Source organism: Cebidichthys violaceus, unplaced genomic scaffold (assembly GCF_023349555.1).
Source record: "Cebidichthys violaceus isolate CVI_PGR_0920_01 unplaced genomic scaffold, fCebVio1.0.p SCAF_12, whole genome shotgun sequence".
Classification (NCBI taxonomy): domain Eukaryota; kingdom Metazoa; phylum Chordata; class Actinopteri; order Perciformes; family Stichaeidae; genus Cebidichthys; species Cebidichthys violaceus.
This window is the reverse complement of record NW_027176285.1, coordinates 1524677-1548120: the sequence shown is the minus strand read 5'-3', so window position 1 is coordinate 1548120 and position 23444 is coordinate 1524677. Positions and strand designations below refer to the sequence as shown.

Genomic DNA, 23444 nt, shown 5'->3' with positions numbered 1-23444 from the left:
CTGTTTTATGTACACTTTATCAACCAATTATGTATTTATGTCTATCAATGTATTAATCATTAAACAACACAGATTGGCTAATAATAACCTGAAGGCGATAGTGGCTGAGGGAGAAAGTTGATTAGCAAGTAGAGTATGTTTGCCAATTCAACAGGATGTAGCAGGTGCAGTGAAATGATGCCCCAAGACATATTTTATGAATGTATACACAAATAAAAGAAAAATGTCATGTCAAATATCTTTCTGTTATTGTCCATTGGGCTAATTTTTTTCCAAACACAGTCCAGATGTTGAATGTCAGCTGGTGACAGTTTGAGAGCTGAAAGACCAAACCCCCCCCAAAAAAGGCCGAAATTCATCGACCAGAGCAGAAACAAAAACCTCTCAGTGGCCACCATCACATGACAGCAGCTGCTCCTGTCAGTTATCAAATATAAAGTACCACCGGTAGAATACATCAATGTACCAACACTGGATAGTAATACTACAAATGTTTGTAGAATATACTACAGGGGAACTTCAGAAGTGTTTGCGTGTCACTTCATGACATAACATGTGTGAATCATTTGCTCTTATCACCGCGGTCGTGATCAGCGACGTCATCTTCGACGTCATTTCTTACGATGGTGCTGCTCTGAAGCAGCTGCTGCTGTCTGGCACAAAAGGTTTCAAGGTCTGCCTCATCTTCTCCTGACATTACAAAAGATGCTCAGTGGCATTTGTTGTTTTTTTTGAACACACGATAACCCCTCGTGTTTCCTCTCCGAGTGTTTCACAGGAAACACAGCGATGCTGAAACAGCTTCATGTAACGTGAAAAGGGATTAAACGACAAAGAAGATCTTTGCTACCAAAGTAACATCCAGTGATGGAGTAGAACATCAACTTCAATAGAACAAAATATTCCCAAAATAATACATTCCACAGCTGTTGAAAATGCAGAGTCATTTAAATCTACAATGTAGGAAAACACGGGCAAAAGCTTTGATAATCGTGATTTCAAATTTATTGACAGGACTGCCTCGGCTCACAGTCGGAAAATAAATAGAGAAGATGTGAAATGGAAACTGGGGCCACGTCATGCTTCTTTTTTTGGCACTTGACTTTCAGCCACTGATCAACAGACATCTTAAGAGAACAGCTGAAACGAATGATTAAAACTAATAAAATAAGGATCCAATACTTCTTGTCTACGGTGCTTTTCTCCGTGTGAACTGTAACACACACACACACACACACACACACACACACACACACACACACACACACACACACACACACACACACACACACACACACACACAGTCCTGAGGTATACGGGTTGGCAAAAAACCTCACACAGGCTCAACGAAACAAAAACCAGGAAGTAATGTTGGATTAAGACGTAAAATGAACTCAGCAGCATCAGAAACATGTCCACCGTAAAGACACACAAGAAAACATACTCTGGCATTAAAAAGTGTTCCCGCCCCCCCACACACACACACAAACATAAGCTCACATTTAATGTACCGCACACACACAAACACTAAATCATGCAACACATTATTAGTGAGAATGAAGTGAATATGAGCCGATAAAAGAGTTCTGCATATTATTGAACCGTTACATGAAGTGAAACGATGTACAGGATTCAACAGGCCTTTCTGCTTTGACTGTTTCCATTATAGATGATGCAAAAAACAATAAACGGATGACTCACTAAATATTACAACGTTGTTGTTTTTTGGTTTTCAAACTATCCTTGTGGAGTTGTGTAGGTGGCTTAAAAACATTGCATCGGTGCACAATGTACATTGGATGATAAATGACTTATTGCAACACACACACACACACACACACGCACACGCACACGCACACGCACACGCACACGCACACGCACACGCACACACACACACACACACACACGGCGCAGACGATCATCATACCCGTGTTTCAAAGTGCAAAGCAGTCTGGGACCGCAGACCAACCTGTGACTGGAACTAATCCAGACTTACATAAAGACTTCATCTGCAAGAAAAGCAGCTTTTGGTCTTTTTTTTTTTTTGCAATGCTTTAAGATGGCATGATGAATTACAATTCAATAATGACTAGAAAAGTTATTCACAGGCAGGAAAAACAACAACAAGCATTCGGTCTGAAAAACCCAAACTGCATTTCTTAAAATTCACGGCGGCTGATCCTACAGACGTTTTATTCCTTGCATGATGACTTTGTAAAAAAAGAGGGTTTCATCAGAGAGCAATGTTTTAGCTGAGACTCCTTCTTGGGTGTTTTAGTTGTTTTAAACACATTGCAGACTCACATACACTCACTCACTAACACACACACTCACTCACTAACACACACACACACACACACACACACACACACACACACACACACACACACACACACACACACACACACACACACACACACACACTAGAAAAAAGAAATGCAGAAGAAACACAGACATTTCATCAAATGGGTCGACCTAGCAAACTGCATTCACTCTTGAAATTCCCTGAAGATATGTACTAGCACAAAAGAAAACAAACTTTCCAAATTGGCCCCGGCTCATCTCCTTCATCACTATATCATTGAGAGGCTACGGTGGCTAGCGCCACCTACTGGCCAGGTGATACTCCACTCCCCACCACTGAATACTTAACAGCGGCCGTTGGGAGTGGAAAGGTGCACTCCGCTTCAGAAACAAGCTGCATTGCATAAAAACCTAGCTGAGTACATGTTTGCCTTATCTATGTTTTCCTCTAAGGTGAGGTCACTTTAAATTCTAGTCAGTGAGCTGTGTCCTTATCATCAAGGACACTTGTATGTGCCGAGCAACACTACAGGCTGGGTGTGGGCGGCACCAGCCCAGCCATCTTAACCTACGGCTTTTGGCCTTTTAACTACCTAGTTTAGTCTCATGACGTGCCTCACTTCAGTAGTTTCAGTAAAATGTGAACGTGGCCTTCACACTGCTTTCCTCTCCTCCATCGGTTGTAAACACGGCTCAGTTGGGGCTCCATGTAGGCAGTGAGGGGCTCTGAGGCGCACGCCATTCACAAACTGACGAGAAATCAGTGTTGGGGAAACTTGACCGCTTCGGGATCAGCAGTGGTCAAGGGTTCGCGTCTGGTCTACTGTTTACGGTTTGAGAGGAATCTGCTGAACACGGTTCGGTTCTGTCGTTCTCCGCTGCCTTTGAGCAGAACTGCTGTGGTTGTTGTTGTTCTTCCTCTTCCTTTAGAAACACTTCCTGTTTCTCCAAGACGAACTCCAGGGTGGTGGTCGATCCGTCCTCCAGCTCTCCCTCCTCTGCCAGACGGAATTTGATATTCATGCCGACATGTTTTTCTGTCTTATCTGGACAATGAGGGGGAGGAACAAGAACAGAGAGAGGAATTACAATTTGACCAAAGAGGCCTTCTCATGGGATTTCTTGACAATAACAGAACATCATCAGCCTTATCCTGTGATCTTCCTCACCGTGGCCCAGCTGCCTCTCCTTGGGCAGCAGCAGCACATCCACATTGTGATGTTCCTCCAGAGCTGCTGTGAGCACGGCACCCTCCTGGCTGAACAGGAAGACCAAAGGCAGGGCGATGTCTTCGGTGGAGTCGCCATCTCCGACCATCTGGAAGAGGGGCGTGTCCTCGCTATTGCTTCCCTCGCGGTGGTCTGAGGAAGGGAATGAGGGAGTGATTTGAACGATTAAAGCTCCATGAAGTCATTCTAACCTCTGCGTATTGAGGTGGAGTTTTCAGCTCCTCTGGTGCTCATCCTCACCTATAAAGATGACTCCTATGGCCCCTGCTTCCTGCAGCCATCGGGCCTTTACAGCAAACATGCAGTCACCGCGCAGAGCCAGAGCGATGTGCCCTTTAAGCTCCACTGCACTATCTATTGGCTCACATGCGGTGTAGGGAGAGGCCTTCACTATGCTGCCCTTCACCTGCGGCACAAGAGTTTGAGTGCGTCATTACAGGTTATTGTGTTAAGACAAAGACGTGCAGGTGAAACAAAACGGGTAACAGTTGCATGGATCAGAAGAGATCTGTAATATAATTGTAGGAGTCAATGCTGTGGTTGTGGTTTGTTAACGTCCATCATTTCGCGTTGTCATCATCATCAAACAGCTGTTTCTCTTCAGAGCTACAGCACGTGTTGGGAGCTTTGATGTGCTGTATTGTGGTCACATTGGAAGCTCACCCCGTGCTCCTGCTTGGTGAGGTCCATCCCAAACTTGGCAGGTCCCGCTGTGAGGACTGTCCTACCCAGAAACGGGGGGGATATGAGCTGAACGACGTGGGGCAACACTTCCTCCTCCTCCGTGGTGTGGCTCACCTCCGCCACGAGTTTCACCCGGTACACTCCTTTATGCTCCTAAAAAGGGATTCATATTTAGAAACTGTCATTTAAATTCAATGTTTTCCCATGATGGCAAGCGACACGTTTGAATTAAGAGTTAAGGGACGTTCTGTGACACATGTTATGCTATAACCAGTTCAATTTCTATCATAGTTTAGCCATGCGTGTATTCATTACCTTGACAGGCAGAACTTAATGTCATGAGGTGAGTACAGAGTAACTAAAATACCTTCAGACTTCCGGTTTGTCCTGCAAACACCTCATTCAGCGGGGTGAGAGAAATACCCATGCTCCTCAGGAACTCCACCGGCTCCATCCCGTTATCATGGAGCGGTAGTTCAATTTCCCTGCAAAACACAAACGCACCCGAGTTAAAACTCAAAGTAATCAAGACAAACTCAAACTGGAGATCCCCTAGAGACCACGCCCATCTTCTAACCTGACCTAACTTTGGTCTCAATTACAAGTTCTGTGACTGCATCTTTGCTCGGTTGTGACGCCATTTGCGGTGTCTAAATCTGTCCACAGACACAAATATAATCACCTCGCAAAGTATTTTAAACCGCCTCTGTGGTAGTTCCTGCTGTAGCAGGTGTCCAGGACCACATTTCACCCCGATGACTCATTTAGCCACTTGTTAGCAACCGCCTTTTTCAAGACATGTAAAAGCCTCAAAATTCACAAGGGGGTTATTTACTGACATATTTTTCATATTGTAGAAAACATATTCAAAATCTGTTAAGACCTTCTAACCAAAAAACATTCAGAAAACCCATCGACTTCGAGACGAGGGAACCGGAAGTGCAACAACTCATTTCAGGGCTTTAGAACATGCGACGCTCTATAGCTGCTGCGGCTGGTCATCAACACACCTGACAGGTAAGGGGGGGAAGGCTCGTCCCACTCCGGTGAGGTACTTGTAGCTGTCCCGTATGGTTTTGGCAAACGAGGGGTTGTTGGGAAACAACGTCTCCATGCTGGGGCAGGAGTGTGTGAACAGATCTTCTTTAGACACGGGAACACTCTCCTGAAGCACAGAAACAGCAACACGTTTAGCTCATACGGTAAAATGTCAACCTAGTCTTCCGTCCTGTGTTTGTGACAAAGGGAGAGCTCTCGCCGTATTGTTGCCTTGACAGGGCGGCTGGGTGGTGGAGAGAGACACGGGGAGGAGGTGAGCCTCCGTGGTGAAGATGTAGTCGTCGATATCGATGGGCAGCTGACTCTTATCGGTAAACAGCAGGTACAGGTATTTAAACATCTCAGCCAGAAAGAAGGAGTCCATCCTACACAGAAAACAAAAGACGTCATCACGCATTCATAAGAGACATCTTGACATGCGTAAACATGTTGCGCGATGGCATTCGCATACCTGTCTTCATGCGTCCCGGTGCGGACATCTTGCACAGCGGCAAAGCCGCAAGGCACCCTGGCGTAGGCGTTGAGCTTTTCCACGATGGACTGTCCCACTCTGAGGTAGTAAGGGTCGCCAGTGGCCTGCGGAAAATCAAAACATAATCTCGACCGCATACCTAATAAAAATGCTTTGTGTGTATGTAGCACAGTAGTTTCGTTAATTAGCCTACTTATAAAAAGACCTGGCTTTTCTGATTATTAGTAATAGCGTGTTTGAATAGTATTATTAAATAGAGTATGTATTTGTCATTCTATGTCACCTTGTAGAGGTAGTAGGTGCTTTCTGCAAACTCTGGTCTCAGTAGGTGTTGGCCCCAATGAACTCTAAACTCTGTAGTGAACGCCTGCAGGAGGTTAAGCAAAGAGACAAAAGACGTGAGTGACACTCGCTTCTAAGAAGTTATTGTTTTTATTATATTAATGAACAGTTTCCATTAACAATGGGACAAAGAGGATTAGCCACGGGAAATTTCCATTGATTATTTCTTTACTTGGTGTAATATGAGGACTAATATATATATATATATATATATATATATATATATATATATATATATATATATATATATATATATAAATATATCATAGCATAGTTACATACATTCCCCATCACCTTTAGTGTGAACAATGTCATTCTGTCACTTGTCATTCTGGGTGATATGACGATATGAAGTCAGTGATAGAAACTATTAGTTAAACTATTCATACTGAGCTTGTTATCCTTTCAATAACACTGCTTCTATGAGGTTATTGCAGGCAGTGTTGTAATGACAAAGACACTGAATCTTCAAGATGTTTGCATCATCATGATGAAATATCTTTATTTGTCTTATTCAATTTAATGGATCTAATAGATATGCAGTAGCAGAACTTTCCCCAAATGAGCGTTATATTTGCTGTACCGTGCCGATATACTCCTACTATACGTCATTAGATAAACAAAAACAGCAAGGATGGTTTACCTCTGGAAGGAACTTGTGCTGTTTGGTGACTTGATAAAGCATTTCATGAGTCTCAATAGCTGGTTTCAGGTCTCCTCTCAACACCTGTGTGAACAATGAATGTCACTCGACTCCAGAGACAACGTGTGAAACAACATCTACGTCTTCTACAGTGTTTAATGGTGGTAAATGTGATTAATCCGGGATCCCTGACCTGTAAGCCGGGGAAGAATGCCAGGAGAGAGTCCATCCAGCTGCGCACGCTCACAGTGGGGTTGTGCATGTGTACGTTAAGCAGCAGGGGAGGCTGACTGATGTACTTCATAATGGCACTGTAGTGCTGTTAAAGACGAACATGGAACATATACATTAGCAAAGACTGCTTGGATATAGATTTCTACGCAGGCGTGCGGCGATTGGAGGACTTACAATGTTGAACCTTTCCAGAAAAACATTGTCTCCTAGAAGAATGTAGGCCTTCATCAGATACTCATAGTATGAGTCGATACCAGCACCAACTCCACTCTCTGCAGACGCAGAAGTGAGAAGGTTAGTATGATATGACTCGTGTAAAAAGCTGTGGAACATGTCCTGTACATGTAATTATGGATTATCAGCGTTCTATGTGTGTTTCAAGCCCTTGTCCACACTAAAGGTTTGCCTCACCTCTCCGGACCCATTCTTCATTATGGATATTGATGACGGTCCCCACCAAGTCACTTCCCCTCTGTCTCCTCTGCCAGAGGACATCCAGAGCCTTCCTGGCATGTTCCTACAAAACAATAACACGTATTATTATCCTTCAGATGTTTCTGGGAAAACAGTTACATCATTCTTACAGGGTTTCATCAGTTAGAGTCAGCTATAATTTATGAGAAAATGACTGTACTCTACTGTTACAGCTCAGGCATTTCACAATAAGGCTGTACTGCTAAGAGCCTTTTCTCTAGAGGGGCGTAGGGAGATAATACCTCAAAAACAGAATCTCCTGACAGTCTGCTGAGGGCAGCAAACTCCAGGATCATTGTTCCAGCACATGCTGTGCAGGTGTCCGATTCAGTGCCTGTGCGTGAAAGTGGGTTTAGGACTCCGTACCGCAGATTCACCTGGAAAGCAAAAAGTGATTTACTGTATTTAAACGGGGCCATCCTCGATGAGATTCGTCATGAGGCTGTCTGTTAATAATCCCCGTGGTATTTCACAATGAAACAAGAAATACCTTCGGGTAGGGAAGGCCACTTGTGGTGTTAAAGGCAGGCAGTAATCGATGGCCCAGCTCTTTGGCCATGTGCAGGAGCTCGTCACGATACCACTGCATCCTCTCCCCGCGCTGCCGGAGCAGGTCGGCCATCACGTGGGCTCCCAGGAGCCCTCTGGGGAGGATCAAACGAAGGAAGAGAAGAAAGACTTGCTTTTTAAACATACACAATTAAAACGGAAAGGTTGAAATATTTGAGGATGTGAAATAATTCTACATTCAGAAGATGATGATTAAAAATTGAATTGAATACACGGTGCTGAAGTAAATAAATCACAGACATGTTTCATACCCTAAAACTCTGATGTTGGTCTCAAACACGGACACCACCACATCGTTGTCAAGGCGTACATCTGTGATGGTCTTCCTCACTGCGTCCTCAAACTCATCGAGCTTGTTTAAGACCTGCTCACACACACACACACACACACACACACACACACACACACACACACACACACACACAGATAGGGACAAATACATCGAATGTCAAAAAAGGGGTAAAAAAAAAAACCTGAAAACAAAAGAAAAGTGACAAAACAGACTCGGAAACAAAAGCCGATCAAACTACTTTCTGTAAACAGAGGAAGAACTCACCACCAGCGTATCGAGGGTGTCAATCAGTGTGAGGGAGAACCTAGAGGAAAGATGGACGACACGTTACGACGACAGCCTCGGTGGAGCTGATGTCCCACTTCACCACTGATCCAGTTTCATATTAATGAACCACAGACTGTTGAATGTCATTAAAAATACATTATGCAACATGCATGGTGCATAAATGGATGCATTGTACTGCAAGTCTGTGACTTATCGCCTTCTTGTAAATTAAATTGAGTTAATTTTGCATCTAATTCATGTATTCCTATGAAACTGGGGCATCTAGTCCATGTTGAATTAAATATGTTTGGAGCAGCACAGTATTATACAAGAAAATGGAATCCTTGTCTTCTTTGAAAATACAAAATAGATTTAAAAAAAAAAAAAGAGATGTCATTACATAAATATCACATATTAAATCTACATTAATTCGCATATTTGTTTGTTTGAGGAACTTGAACTGAACTTACTTCCCCAAGGAGTCATCTATGTCCCCTCTGTTGGGCTCCTGGCCACGGACTCTGCCCCTGCAGCTCAGAGGCATGAGCTCATCTGCTGGGTAGGCATATTTCTGCAACGCAAACAACACTCACTGTCTTCAAGCTTCATGTAGCGGTCGACACAAAAGGTGTCATCAAGGAAAAATAAAAAGGCGTGAAAATGATCTAGGAGGGAAAAGAAACAAGCAGCCTGAGTCTGAATACCTCACACAACACAACTGCTGGATCACTAGAGGAACTGGGTTTTTTTCCTGGTTACCGATTCCAGCTATTCCACGATTGAGATTGAGGGTCAATTTGAATTTGGTATCCCAGATTTAAATCAGATTCCAAACATTTCAGATGCAGCTTACATTTGAAACCCCTGAGCCACTGAATGCGTCTACCTACCCATGACCCGATCACCTCTCGCTGTTCACTCTCATTGCTTTGCTTTCCGAGAGGAAAAATCCAGAACTCCTGGAAGGGATCTCATCACTTACAAGAGCTGAATCAATATTATTAAGACCACCATGAATCACACAATGTTCTGCTGGCATCTGTCTGACACTGCAGCTGCGACTAAATCCTGCATGTTCGCTTTCTGCACAACACCACAGAATCAAACCCGTCCAGCCACTGATTCAAGCTTTTCTTACCTGGATGAACCTGATAAAATACCAGAACGTGTTAGTCTCACAATGAAGTTTTATACAAAAAGTCTTGCTAGAGTTTTGACTTCTTCAGCTTTTCATAACTTCCCTCTTACAACTACAATTTATTTTTTAAAATGTACATAAAAGTGAACACCTTACCATGTAACTGCCGTAGGCATGGTCAAACATTTCAATGATCTGGTCACTGCAAAAAAAAAATATATATGAATGAATCAGAAGTGAAAATGGCAAAAACACTGTACGATACTGTAGATAGCCACTCAATCACAATCACATCTAAAGAGCGTTATGTCTGTCTCGAGATCTCTTCTACCTGATAACAGTCTTCTCCTCTGGTGTCATGCTCTGGCTCTCCTGACATTCCGTCCAGCCAAGAAGACTGGTGACCAGCAAGGTCTTCAGCAACATCCCAGTGCCAGAGGTGTGGACCAGATACATACTCCTCATGTCGTCTTGTTTTAGTTTAAGCTGTAATATGGACAAACTCCTGTCCTTTGTCCCACGCCCACACCGAGTCAAACAGTCCAGCAGGCACAGCAGTTCTCCTTCAAAGCCCCGATCATCCTCATTTAGGTATGAGTCGGAGTTTTTAGCTTCCTCCCAGCCCCATTTCCGTATGTCCACTGGAGTTGTTCCGTAGCTGATCCAGTATTGTTAAAACCACCACATGCCCACAGTGCACTTCAGCTGACCGTGTAAACAATAGATGCAGCTAGCTACAGCTGAACCTCGGTAAACAATAACTGTTGACGCTTTCCTGATAAGAAAAACAAGACTCACCACCAAACACTGGCTAACTAGAGAAAAGCCCAAACAGGGCTAAAAGCACGCGTCTTGTCCAATCAATAAAAGTAAAAAAAATAAGAAAAATATTTAAGGTGGCTGCAAAATGGAAAGATAGTGTAGCTAATGCTTGCTAGCCATAACAGTGCTAGCTAACGTTGACAAGTTGCTAGTTCGCCGTCAGCGATGCTAGTTAGTTAGCAAAACAGCTTAACGGCTAAATACACAAATAAAGCAAACAATATTTTTTGGCTGAAAATAAATGGTCGACTTGAACGTTAAGCTGACTGTCATACAGTTAAATGGTCAATGACACGTCGTCAAGTATAACTACTGCCGTACAGTAACCTGACGTCGAGCACGGAGCGAACTGTCACAGAGCGGACAGGCTGTGTAGCTGCCCGGCTGAGCTGCTACGGAGGGAACATTTCGCCCTGAGTTTTATATTAAAGGAACGCTTTGTTCACACGTAGGCTAACGTCAACTCTCCCCTTCAGCAAGTGACACTCTTCAGGTGGTTGACTATATTAATATAGAATTGTTGTATTTGATTCATGCTTAGGGTTGTAGTTGGACGAGTATTGTACGTCAGTTTATTGCCCAGGCAGAAAGGAAGATCCCCTGGAAGGCTGCGTTTAGGGCATATAACCACATTTTTACGTGACCGAGACACGTGTCACAAAGTAGGTGGAGTCAACGGGGGGGTGTATTTTGTGTAAACAATAAGTTAACTTACTGGTAGTATATTCTTAGTGGTGTTCCTCAGTGATGGAGAGAGGGGTAACTCATTGATTGTATCTTATATAATAGACACGTGAATGACCATGTTATATTTGACCAAATGTTTACATGCATGAATACCATTTAGTGTTCTCAACACGAACACAATGAACTTGAAAACACGTCCATACCAGTTGAAAAGTATCTCGGCACCAATCCTTATGACAAATCTCCATAAACTTATTTTATAACCATGTCAGGCCCTTACAGATGTAGTGTCTACAATGTGCCACAAGATGTCGCAACGGTTCCCCTCTCCTACACTTCTATTTTTTCCACAGGATGTTAAGTAGGGCTATCTATGAGTGTGGCCTTGGCAATTAGTAAATGAATGTGCATGATTAAAAAAATAGTATAATCAAATAGTTATTTACTTTTGACTACATTTAAGATTTAAGGGCTTGGTTTGATTATGCTGAAGACACTTTAATGACAGGCCGGATCAACATGCAGTTACTGTGGTGATGACATTAAAGAGATAAGGCTGATTAAAAACAAAACGTCCCCTGTTTCTCTTCCTCCCTCCTTCTCTGACTCATGTCCTTGCCCCATCCCTTAGAGCAAACATGACTTTGGACCCACAGTAGTTTATTGTGGAGCTTGTTGGATCACTACCTGGAATCTAATGGCTGCTGGAGATAGTCCTCAGCAGAGGATGCCACTGTACTTTTGTGAAGTTGGGTAGATTGTTGCGCAAAGGAGTCGAGCTACAGAGAACCGTTTCTCAACTACTTCCTGTGTCTGCGGACGATACATCACAGGGCAGAACAGTTACAGTGTATCAGTAAGGAGGAGTTTATGAAACACTCCATGATTCAACTTCCTCCAGCTAATAATGGGCGTTGCCTTTTGAACTTCTCTAAAAGGTGTGGCGATTTCTGGACACCGTGAAATTCCTCCTGACATCAACCCCGTTCCTTTACTAAAGGTAAGATGGGAAAAAATACCCGTTTTCTATGTGGATGTTCACTTCCTTATTCTCTGTCTGTGTTCCGCGTTTTTAACGCGTTGCTCATCGAGAACATGTCAAATTGGACCGCAGCGGTCGACGTCACAATGTCACGGTTTTAATTGTGTGCAGTTCTTAGTCACGTACACGTGTCGACACCACTACGAAGGCGCTCGGTCAACCTTAAACTGTCAAGTTCACGAAGTTAAAATGGATTCATAGGAAGCGGATGCCAGGCAGTGAAAGTCAGGGGATGAAGTGGATGAGAGGAAATCAGAAGCAGAAATGCGATACGATGCTGATACTGTGTGCTTGTTTCTATCTCCCTAGTTGAAGACTTCAAACCAACAACAATGTCTGTTTGGGTGAGTAGTTGTGTTTAAATGAGATTGAAATCCTTAAACAGAAACATGCAGTGGATCGTGAAATGAAAGCACAGTTGTTGACTTGTATTGTAGGATGACTTGGACCTGCTCTTGGACTCCCCCTCCTCTCTGACCGTGACAGTAAGTTAAACACACTCTCACCCTTTAGTTCCAAAGATTATGATGATTATTATTAGTATTATTATTACATGAGATGCAATTGCTTGAATGGATAGTGACAAATCCTTTAGGAAAGCTTAGAATATACAATAGTAAACAGCAAAAACAACAAATACACCTGTACATAGCGATGTTTTATTGTTTTCTGTGTTTCTTCAGTCCAACACAAGAGGAACTGTGAAGGACAAGGCAAACTTCAAAGTGGAAGCAGATGTGTCTGCGATAAGGAAAGCCATCGAGGGCATTGGTGAGTCACCGTTATCAGTCCTCCACCACATCAGACCAACATGTAAAGCGCTTGAGCCACATTTTACTAACTGTGCACATCTATCTGCTAGTGGAACCATTTCACATACATGTTTGTATGAGGTTGTAAACCCATGAACTCTTTATGTGCGTCTCTTCTCTACAGGTACGACAGAAAAGACACTGATTGAGGTGTTGACCCAGAGGAGTAACGCTCAGCGTCAGCTTATCGCTAAGGCCTATGAGAAAGCCACAGGAAGGGTATATAAATGGACCTTATTATAATAATAATAATAATAATAATAATAATAATAATTCTTGAGTGTTGTGACAGAGACATAGAAAAATGTGTGATACAAACCTTCCTCCGTCAGAAATTAGTAGCCGACCTGGAGGGCGACACCCACGGAGACTTTGAGGACGTGTTGGTGGGCTTGGTGACCCCTCCCGCTGCCTACGACTGTCAGGAAGTCATCAAAGCCATCAAGGTGAGACCGTGTCCGCTTGACTTCAACCTGCTTTCACTCCGTTATCATTCACCTGTGCATCTAACATTGTGTGTGACTCGCACACAGGGAGCAGGGACCACCGAGAGTACGCTGACAGAAATCTTTGCCTCGAGATCCAACAGGCAGATCAAGGCTCTGTCTGAAGCATACCTTGCAGGTTGGCGTCTTCAGCTGTAATTTCACAGATTAGACAGCAACTTCTCGGATTATTGTGAAACGGTCGGCAAATGTTCACTAGATGGTTGTGAAATCGCCTGTATTGTGCCGTTTTCATTCAAGAAACTGGGAAACCGATGATTCAGGCTCTGCAGTCGGAGGTAGCTGGAGATTATGGCAAAGCGCTGCTCATCTTGGCTGAGGTAGGTTACGTTAAAACAGTGAATGCACACTGGAGAAATGAGAATCAGACCTAAAGCATTGATATTATTGGAGCCAGACAGGTGTGAACATATTTATCCTAGCTCAAACACAAGAACTGTAAATCTGTGAAAAGTTTGTCATCTCTATTTTCAAATTGTGACAAATATATATATTTAAAAAAAAAATGCTATTTAAAAAAGGCTCATTAATCAAATGAACAATGCCAAATGTAATGGATTACTTCTCCACATTACCAACTACGTTCTTCTGGTCGTCCTCACAGGGGAAGAGAGATGAGAGCACCAGTGTGGACGCTGCCAAAGCTAAAGCAGATGCTAAGGTACATTCACTACTCGCTCCACACGTTTACTGGATGTAAAGAAATCACATAAAACCATCTTAGCTTGACGTTGCAAACTCATGGTGCATGAAGGCACCACACAGCCCTCCTGCTGCTTTTTCTTATCCTCAACATGAAATAAGCGCTTTAAATACCACGACGCACTTAGTCTGAACCATCGACGTTCATAGTCTAAAGCTGTACGTGTCTTCATACTCGCTTCCTTTCTTCCCAGGCCTTGTATGAAGCCGGGGAGAAGAAGTGGGGAACTGACGAGGGGAAGTTTATCGACATCTTGTGCCACAGGAGTATTCCCCAGCTTCGACAGAGTGGGTTCACCTCTTACACGTTGGTTCTGTGGATGCTTATGAAATGAAACAGACACACGTCTGCAGCCATGCTAGTGGCTCTGTGGGGCTTCACAATGGTGGTCTGAGCTAAATGCTAACACGGTCGTCACAATGACAACTCTAACGTACTGACGTTCAGCAGGTAGAGTGACGACCGCGCTCACCACCTTACCTTTAGCTTGCTTACATTTGCTAATCAGCTACGTTAGCCTACATCTGCTCTTTCACAGTTGCATTCATATGTGTGTTGTGTTTCCGGCAGCTCTGGTGGAGTACAAGAATATCAGCAAGAAGACTCTACAGGAGAGCATCGAGAGCGAGATGTCTGGGAACCTGGAGGAGCTACTGGTGGCTGTTGGTGAGAATGATGCATCATATTGTCTGCCTCTTTCTGACCCTCACGTTGAATAGTGGTCCATTTAACATTCAACATATTAACTTCTTTTTTGTCTTCTAGTTAAGTGTGTGAAGAGCGTTCCCTTATACCTGGCTGAGAGGCTTTTCAAGAGCATGAAGGTAAACCGTCCAACAATACGTCCATCTGTAGCATACGGGCCCTTTAAACCCCAAAGCCAGAGGCTCCCAAAACAAAGTCCACACATTGTTTGTTTGCTTGCGTCCCGATCTTTTTAGCCACAGCAGACATTTGTATTTGTCTCCAGTGGTGTGGAAAGGAATGTTAAGCCACTGTTTTACTGCGAACTCTTTGACTAAACGTGCACCACTGGTTGAACAACAGGCTCTGAAGCAGACAGCCAAAAACATGTGACACCGCAGACATAGCAGCAGCAGTTACTGCAGGATGATGTATGGGAACACATGTGACTAGTTCATTTACCCAGGTCCAATTTGTGCCTTTTGCTTTTCCCCCTTTTTGTCCAGGGTGCGGGGACCACAGAGTCCATTCTGACCAGGATACTAGTCAGTCGCTCAGAGATAGACCTGCTGGACATCAGAGCCGAGTATAAGAAGCTGTTTGGATGCTCCCTCTACTCCCAGTTGGAGGTCAGTGCACACGGCCCACAGATGAAATTACATATGCACCGCGATGGAAATGTGCAACTAAGTTTAAATGTCCCGGTATCTTGTTTTGAGACGCTGGACAATCCTTTTGTTGGACTGTTATCAGAAGATACACGTTCTTAATTTTCCCCCTTTCTTTGTGTGTGTGTGTGTGTGTGTGTGTGTGTGTGTGTGTGTGTGTGTGTGTGTGTGTGTGTGTGTGTGTGTGTGTGTGTGTGTGTGTGTGTGTGTGTGTGTGTGTGTGTGTGTGTGTGTGTGTGTGTGTGTGTGTGTGTGTGTGTGTGTGTAGTCTGAAGTGTCGGGCAGTTATGGCGACACCCTCAAGAATCTCTGCGGCCAAGACTAACTGCTGCCAACCCCAGTGATGAGAAACATGTGGTGTGAAGCGCAGACGGGAAGAACCGCAGCAGAGCGTCGTGAATTTAGCTGGAACGAACCATCTAGGAATGCTTTTGAATGTGGAATTCCAGTAATGTTCAACCAGACAGTGCTGTGCAGACTGATGATTAACACACACACACACACACACACACACACACACACACACACACACACACACACACAGATTTAAAAAGTGTGGACATGAAGATTCATGTCTTTTTGAATTTAAAATAGTTTGTATTCTATGTGACCACATTTCTGTTTAGCATATTGTAACACAAATAATGTCTTAACTAAAATAAAAATACTCTATTCTACTATTTGATGTTGGTGAAATAAGAGAAACAAGACTCGTCGTTTGTATAAAAAACAGACTTATTTTATTTCAGGGTTTTGTTTATGTTGCTATAACCGACTCCTACACAGGTCATCAGGACCTTGTCCCCTCCTTTCCTTTCGTCTTCTGAAGGCTTCTGGACCTCGATCTTGAACATGATCTGGAAGAAATCTCTAATGTGTCTGAGGAACTCGATCCTGGAGAGACGATGGGGAGAGAAAGTCAAAAACGGGAGATAAAAATGTCAGTTTCATGGAGGAGAGGCGTTCACCCTAAACTGGATGAAATATAGTCCAAATATTAGACAGAGGGCGTTTCACAACAGTGTCCGAGGTCTACTCCATGCTGTGGGCTTCACATGACGCAGGTGAACGTCAGTCCTTATCTCTCATAAACATGACCGTCAACTCTTAAAGCTAGCATGTCGAAAATGTAAAAGATCCCAATTTTATAGGAACGAAAACATTCGTCTTCAGAAAAAAAAAATCAGTGTTACCTGAGTAATGAGGAGCGCACTGGGATGGCACCGCCAATCTTCAGTTATCATAGTACTGTACTTGAGACGGACACAGCACCGGTACCATGATAACTGAAAATGGACAGTTCATAGTTCTCTCCACATTCCTGGTGTCTGAAATTCAGTTGCTATATAAATAACAACACACACACACACACACACACACACACACACACACACACACACACACACACACACACACACACACACACACACACACACACACACACACACACACACACACACACACACACACACACACACACACCCTGTGGATGCACAGCTGGCCAAGTCCCACGATAATACAAGCATGAATAAAGAATGATCCGAGGCCCATGAATCTTGTTATTTTTCTGGCTGTTGCACAACAACAGCAAGTTAGTTCAAACCTTTAGCACACCCTGCCATTTTTCAGTGAGAATCCTTAAAAAGCAAACAATGAGGCAATGAAGGGTGTATTTCTTGTTTGTCCATCATTTCGTGCTCGACGGCGGGACGGGAACTTTGGAATACCGTTCTCTTGCCAAGATTGGACGAGTAGAAGACTAACAAAGTGCATCTGTGTAGTGACTTATAAATAAAGCCACGGCTGTGCGTCTACTGTCGAGTGATGGGGGACTCACGTGTACGGGGAGAGGGGTCCGAGCAGAACCTTGGAGACGTCCTGTTGGCCAAGGGTCATCAAGAGCAGCGCCAGGCTTTGATTGGATGAATCCACGCAGCCACCCTAAAAACAGAGGGGGGGGGGATGCATTTCAGCAACAAAAACAACACAGAATGACGCCATGGAGGCGGAGATTGTTTAAAAAAGGACTCTGTGACCCCTGGACAGGGGATTGATTATCTCAGGTCCAACACTGATAGTCATCTACACTTGCATAACACAGTTAGGATCCAAGAGGCGTTTGTAGGCCGCATGTTTTTCCATCTCAAAAACAAACGTTTCCTTAATGACAGTGAACACGGCGGACATATTAATTGTTATCTCTCTACATGTTTCTTCTTTTTCTTTACTAATGCTGCATTGTCGTGCCCCCCCCCCCCCCCGACCTTCTAATCGGCGATACTTAGAGGACAGAGGATCCACTCTCCGTTTCCACGTGATCACATGTCGTCGTGATTACTTGATAGCAGCTATGCGCTATTCACCAGCCTCTATGAAGACTACGCAAGCTAAACAGAATCACTTTCTTGTGCTGTGACTTCATTCTAACCAAGTATGCATGTGGCCCAGCATCACGGCAGCTTGTCAGCAGGAATATGATTCAATTAGATAATCATATCACCGAAACCATGGTGACGTTGTTTTTATTGTCTTTACTGCCAATGAGGCAGAGATGCAAACCGTACGAAGACAGACACCTCCCTCACAAACCATTTCCACCATTTCACTCCACAAAGAAATGTCACTGTAGTTGGATAAAACCTTTAAAGTGGATCAGCCTGTTTCTGCTGCTGCTGTTCTGGGCTACAGAAGTTCAAACGACTTATAGCTTTCCCTGAAAAGTTTCTGGTTTCCTACTTTTAGTTCAGCAAATCCCTTTCAATAAGCAGCTTCAATTCAGTACGAAAAGAAAAAGAGGAATAAGATGTATGAACATCTCTGACAGCTGGACTCAGGCCCTGCCCTCCAGACAAAACACCAGACGGTTGAAATCTCCCAAGAGGCGGAAAAGTCCCTCGAATCCTTCGAGCAACTGGCAACCGCCTTTAAGCAATCAAACGGGAAAACAACGAGGGTGCAGACAAACTCAAGCATTATTCAAATGATGTAAGAAAGTGAACCTGTAAAAAGACAATAACATCAAACTGGGTGAAGTACAGATACTCATGTTTTGAATCATATTTGAAACGGTTCTAACATTAGTAGAAAAACAACATCTGGAGATATAATGAGAACAATAAACAGGAATACTTGGATTCCTGAAACTCTCAACACACACACACACACACATACAGCCATGATAGTATTAAAGATCATTCAATATCAAAAACTCAACACAATTGGAACGACTCACATCAGCTCCTGTCCGGTGTTGATGTTGCTTCCAAAAACAAAATGTCCATCATGTAGCTTTGGTTTACTACAAGCAGGCGGTACTGATTAACCATTAAACAAACAGAACGCACGATACACAGCGCACATGCCCTTTAATGCGAATACAGCCAATTTCCTTTCTCGGTTTTCAAAAATTAACTATTCCAGCTCAAGTGTCGCTCTCCCACTTTCACTCTGGTGTTATCTCAGCTCCAGCAGTCACTGCGCCCTCCTGCTACAGCTCGCTATTAAAATCAGCAGTTATTCAAATGCCGTTCAGCCTCTGAGCTGATGAATAAACCTGTTCTATGAGCAGCCATTTAAAAAAAAAGAAAAAAGAAAAAGAAGTAATGAAAACGTTCAAAACTGGAGGGTTTTTCTGGACCTCTGCGGCTGCAGGAGAGGAACGTTGGCTCCTCGCTCTGCTGAGTTAAGAGGACGAATCCAACAAGAGTTAATCAGCACTGCCCTGACCAGCTAACTGGACTCACATGAGAGCAAGAGCCACGCGGAGGCAAACCGAAGTCACACAATCGCTGGATCCAATTGTGCAAATTGTGACGAGGCGGACTCTTGTATGTGTTTTTACTCGCAGCCAAGTCAGCTAGTTCTACAGCTACTACTGTAGAAAGATACGGAAACATGAAATGTTACTTATTCTGAGGCCTCAAACCTAACCGTACATACACAGACATATCTGAGAGTGAAGTTCATGTCGTTTCAAATCTCTGTTTTTAAATTCATAATGGCATTTTCCTCAACAACAGACACTTTCATGCCACTTTTTATTTCATAGTAAAACTGTTCCCGTGTGGGTTGTCGTCAACTGCCAGCTGGCCTCTCCTGTCTAAGCAAAACATTGTGAAAATGTGGCATGAAACATAAGTGTTCTTGGGAACAATAAATCAAAAGTTGCAAGTCCTGACAGGCCGAGGAACCTCTTCTAAGTCAAGGTTAACTTTTCCAACAGAGAGACAGAAGTCTATGATGGCTTTATTAAAACAGGCTTAAGCATGGAAGTGAGGAACTGCGTGACCAAAACAGTTGATTTTCCCATAAACTGCCTCTCAGTTGAATCCCAGACCGGGCTCATTACCGGAGAATGCGAGCAAACAAGGGCAGCAAGTGTGGCCTCCGCATGCTTGGACTCTAATGAGTCCCGACTGTCTGCGTCAGGTATTCCCCGACAACTGTGATTTGTCCAGCTGCTGTGTGCAGAGTAGTGAAGACCTGAAGGCATCCTCCAGTGATGACGGAGATGTTCCGACAAGAAGTTTACACCAGTGAGTTAAACTTAAGCAGAGAATCATAACGGTGCAATATTTTTAAAAAAAAAGGTGGACAATCCAAACCGTACAAGAGGCGACAGATAAAGTTTCACCGTTTACCACAAAAAATATCCAATAATAAATTAGCACTGGATGTAAATCAGACTTGTTGGAGATGAGTATGATCAGGTAACCATTATTCAACTATGCAAATCAAAACAGGACAGGCCTGGTATTCTGCATGGCAGTTGCTTTGTAGATCAGTTATGTGAAGAAAGAGCTGATAGTTGCCTGAAGTATCAGAGCAACTGAAACACAAACGTACAATAATGTAGCAAAGCTGTACGTTTGCAACTCCTCACTGGTCTGATCCCAGACTAAAATGACGGCAATCTGGATCTTGGCTTGAATGGACAACCCCCCCCCCATCCCCCCCCAAAAAAGCACTAACATGCTGAGTGTGTGTGGAAAGTCCTGAGTGTTTTTTTTGTTTTTTTCGGTACTTACCCGATGCACTTCCTCCAGAAGCAGTTTGGCACAGTCCTTGCCGAGGTCCTCCGGCAGTGTGGGGTCTCCCTGCCCCTGCGGCGTCGACGACATCTCCGCGCTGAGGAAGGAGCCATTCAGCGTCTCTGCTACCAGGGTCAGACCGAAACCCGGAGACCTGCAGTCACCCAGCGAGAGTTACTTTGTGTCCATCTCTGAATATGCTGGGATCATTGGCACGTTGCTAATAAATGCAGAACCTTTTTGACCAACAATAGATTTTGTTTTCACATCACTGTGGAGATACTCACTTGCCAGAGTTGGCTCCTTTCATGTGGTCGGTGTAGATGTAGATGTCTGGAATGAACTGGTTGAGGACGCTCCTGGCTGAGTCCACTATCCTGTTGGCCATCTGAGGAGAAACTCGAACTGAATATCTGGGTTCAGAATGTCAAGGACCGTTGAAAACTCGTAGGACATAGTGAGTAAAACCTAGAGCTGAAAGGAGGACAAACCTGAGAAACAACAAGTTTAGATTCTGACATCCATGATGTGATGGATACTCGAGTAGATTAGACAACAAAACACAACAGGACTGAAAAGGCTTGTGATTGACATTTGCGTCACATCAATTATGTTTACAGGTGAAGCCTGAGAAGGATACGCCACTCCTCTGATCCTCTTAATCTTTCCTGGGTCAGTCAGCTGCAGCGGCCTGATGGTCCTGCGGACGGGACACGAGAACATTACTTCTCCTCCCCCACCGGGCGCCATACCCCTCTTCACCACCTGAGGGAGCAGCAACAGAAGGAGAGTGAGACGAGAGCGGGACCGACTAAAGTTACAACATCACATTTAAATGTGTAACACGACACCAGGCTTATCAAGGGACCGCCATCGTGTCCTCACCTTGAGATCAAAGCCCTCTCCATCGATGCCAAACTTCTTCATCAGAGGCAGGGCTGTGGACTTCAGCACGTCGACCTGCAGGAGACAGAGCGGTAAGACATGCGTCTACGTCTTCACCGGGACATCGTAGAGATGGACCATTCCAAATGGACCAAATTGTTCAAAGAAGTTGACATGTTTCTTTGCAGAAGCATGCTTCAGCCCTGCCCAACGTTCATGAGCTATTTGAGTCAAAATCAAAATCAGAAGGTGCAAATTGACTCCGTCAGAAGGTAGTGAGTATTGCGTGTCTTCACCGTGGGGTCGGTGGGGTCGTTGGTGACGCCCCTCAGCGTGGCCTTCAGAGAGGTCTTCATGAATGGAGCCAGCATGAGCAGGGCCTCCAGGTAGTAGCCAACCGAGCGCTGCGTGTTACAGTCGTGTTCTACGGAGCCGCCGAACAACAAGCCGGGCTGGTAGAACAACACGGTACCTGGTGAGGAGACACGCGCGGAGAGACGGGGACAGAGAGTGAGTCCATTACGTAGTGGGTGGCACCTTACAGTCTTGTTGTAAAGAAGCTGAACATTACTACACCTAACGCCACATGCAAAGAGTACAAATGAAACATAAAGTCATTATGAGAGAACAACAAAGACTGGAAACAATATAGAACTTCTGCTAAAATCCTATTGTTCATTTGTCTGCTGGCAGTAAACAGTATTATCCTATAATGATGAGACTCACCGGTTTGGTTAATCTCTATTTTGGAGCCATTGGTCACTTTGTCTAGCAGTCGTATGAAGCTGGCCTCGAAATCTGGAAAAAGACAAGCAGACAAAGTATTCAGTCAGTCAAACCAGATCCAGATATCCTCCAACAGCTGGATCTGAGGATTAAATGCATGTTTTAGTCTAACAAAACTTTGAAATATCAACAAGTTGGTTTGAACAAACTAATGCGTTATTGTTATACTTTGCATGCGGTATTAAAAACATATGCATGTAAACGTGTGGATTTAGTAGTGTGGGAACTTCTGAGCATCCTCTCACATATGCTACAATGAGTCCCTCTTAATAATAACGAAGGACAGCTCTGCACGCGCAGGTTCAACGCTCTTAACGAGCAAAACAACGACGTAACGTTGTACAGTGAGGTAAGATATCATTCATCTCGCATGTACACTACTGTCCCATCGTTTCCCCCACTTATGACGCCCAGTGATAAAACACACTACCAACTGCGTAACAGCTAGCGCGTTAGCTGCCGAGCTAACTGCGACGCCACATGAAGCCGCAAACTCACCTCGGAGCCCCGGGTTGTCATCTTTAGACCGTATGTTCTTGATTTTAACCCGCTTCCCGCTGAGCGTGGACAAAACGAGCCGTTGTCTGAAGAAATTGCAGCCGTCGTAGGCGAGCCCCTGGCTTGCCATGTTATTGTTGCACTGCCTGGTGAGTGGAAATCCACGTGTGTTTGTGCAGGAAGAAGTTGGTGGGAGGCGAAGTATACGGAAAAGCAGGAGGGACAAAAATGCGGGGGGGGGGGGGGGGGGGTTCTCCAAGGGTGCATCGCTGCTTTTGACCACTAGATGGCGCCAGTTAACCATTCATAAAAAACACAGTTGGAGTGGCGTGACGATATCTTTACGTCTTAAAGGCACAAAACGTGCTCAAAATGTAAACAAATGGGTTACCGCCATCATTTGTAAGGATTGTCCCGAACATCTTTTTTTTTAATACAGACTGTAAGCAAAACTGATTGTTTTGTGAACTATTGAAGTGTTATTCCGATCAGTAACGTCTCCAAACATTAAAATCTTTACAACGTCCTCTCGTTTGTTTTGGAGGCTGAGTCGAGCGAGCAGACTGGTTGTTATTCAGCCTGCCTGCCAATCTGCAGGTCTGTCCACCGAGGG

General features: G+C 44.1%; 3 protein-coding genes across 3 annotated transcripts; 1 reads left to right on the top strand and 2 right to left on the bottom strand.

Moving 5' to 3' along the window:
* Positions 1 to 1077: 1077 nt before the first annotated feature.
* si:ch211-282j22.3 (ER degradation-enhancing alpha-mannosidase-like protein 3) lies at positions 1078 to 10880 on the bottom strand. The gene is made up of 20 exons (XM_068705858.1): positions 10040 to 10880; positions 9865 to 9910; positions 9041 to 9141; positions 8568 to 8607; positions 8263 to 8375; positions 7932 to 8085; positions 7684 to 7818; positions 7379 to 7484; positions 7142 to 7239; positions 6927 to 7052; positions 6734 to 6817; positions 6032 to 6115; positions 5728 to 5852; positions 5476 to 5641; positions 5228 to 5382; positions 4585 to 4702; positions 4197 to 4370; positions 3774 to 3939; positions 3474 to 3665; positions 1078 to 3350 (listed from the first exon to the last, which is right to left on the bottom strand). Exons 1-20 carry the CDS (start codon positions 10171 to 10173, stop codon positions 3106 to 3108), a joined length of 2562 nt encoding a protein of 853 aa, XP_068561959.1. The 5' UTR covers positions 10174 to 10880; the 3' UTR covers positions 1078 to 3105.
* A 1030-nt stretch (positions 10881 to 11910) lies between these two features.
* Positions 11911 to 16309, top strand: LOC137868866 (annexin A3-like). The gene is made up of 14 exons (XM_068705857.1): positions 11911 to 12217; positions 12569 to 12603; positions 12697 to 12744; positions 12943 to 13030; positions 13196 to 13290; positions 13404 to 13517; positions 13605 to 13695; positions 13818 to 13897; positions 14182 to 14238; positions 14474 to 14567; positions 14851 to 14946; positions 15046 to 15104; positions 15471 to 15593; positions 15901 to 16309. Exons 2-14 carry the CDS (start codon positions 12592 to 12594, stop codon positions 15955 to 15957), a joined length of 1014 nt encoding a protein of 337 aa, XP_068561958.1. The 5' UTR covers positions 11911 to 12217; positions 12569 to 12591; the 3' UTR covers positions 15958 to 16309.
* Positions 16310 to 16349: 40 nt separating this feature from the next.
* On the bottom strand, positions 16350 to 23024 carry rcl1 (RNA terminal phosphate cyclase-like 1). Its single transcript, XM_068705856.1, has 9 exons — positions 22832 to 23024; positions 22274 to 22345; positions 21844 to 22019; positions 21548 to 21622; positions 21303 to 21427; positions 20950 to 21075; positions 20660 to 20816; positions 17470 to 17573; positions 16350 to 16526 (listed from the first exon to the last, which is right to left on the bottom strand). The coding sequence occupies exons 1-9, from the start codon at positions 22959 to 22961 to the stop codon at positions 16373 to 16375; spliced, it is 1119 nt and encodes a 372-aa protein (XP_068561957.1). The 5' UTR covers positions 22962 to 23024; the 3' UTR covers positions 16350 to 16372.
* Positions 23025 to 23444: the final 420 nt, after the last annotated feature.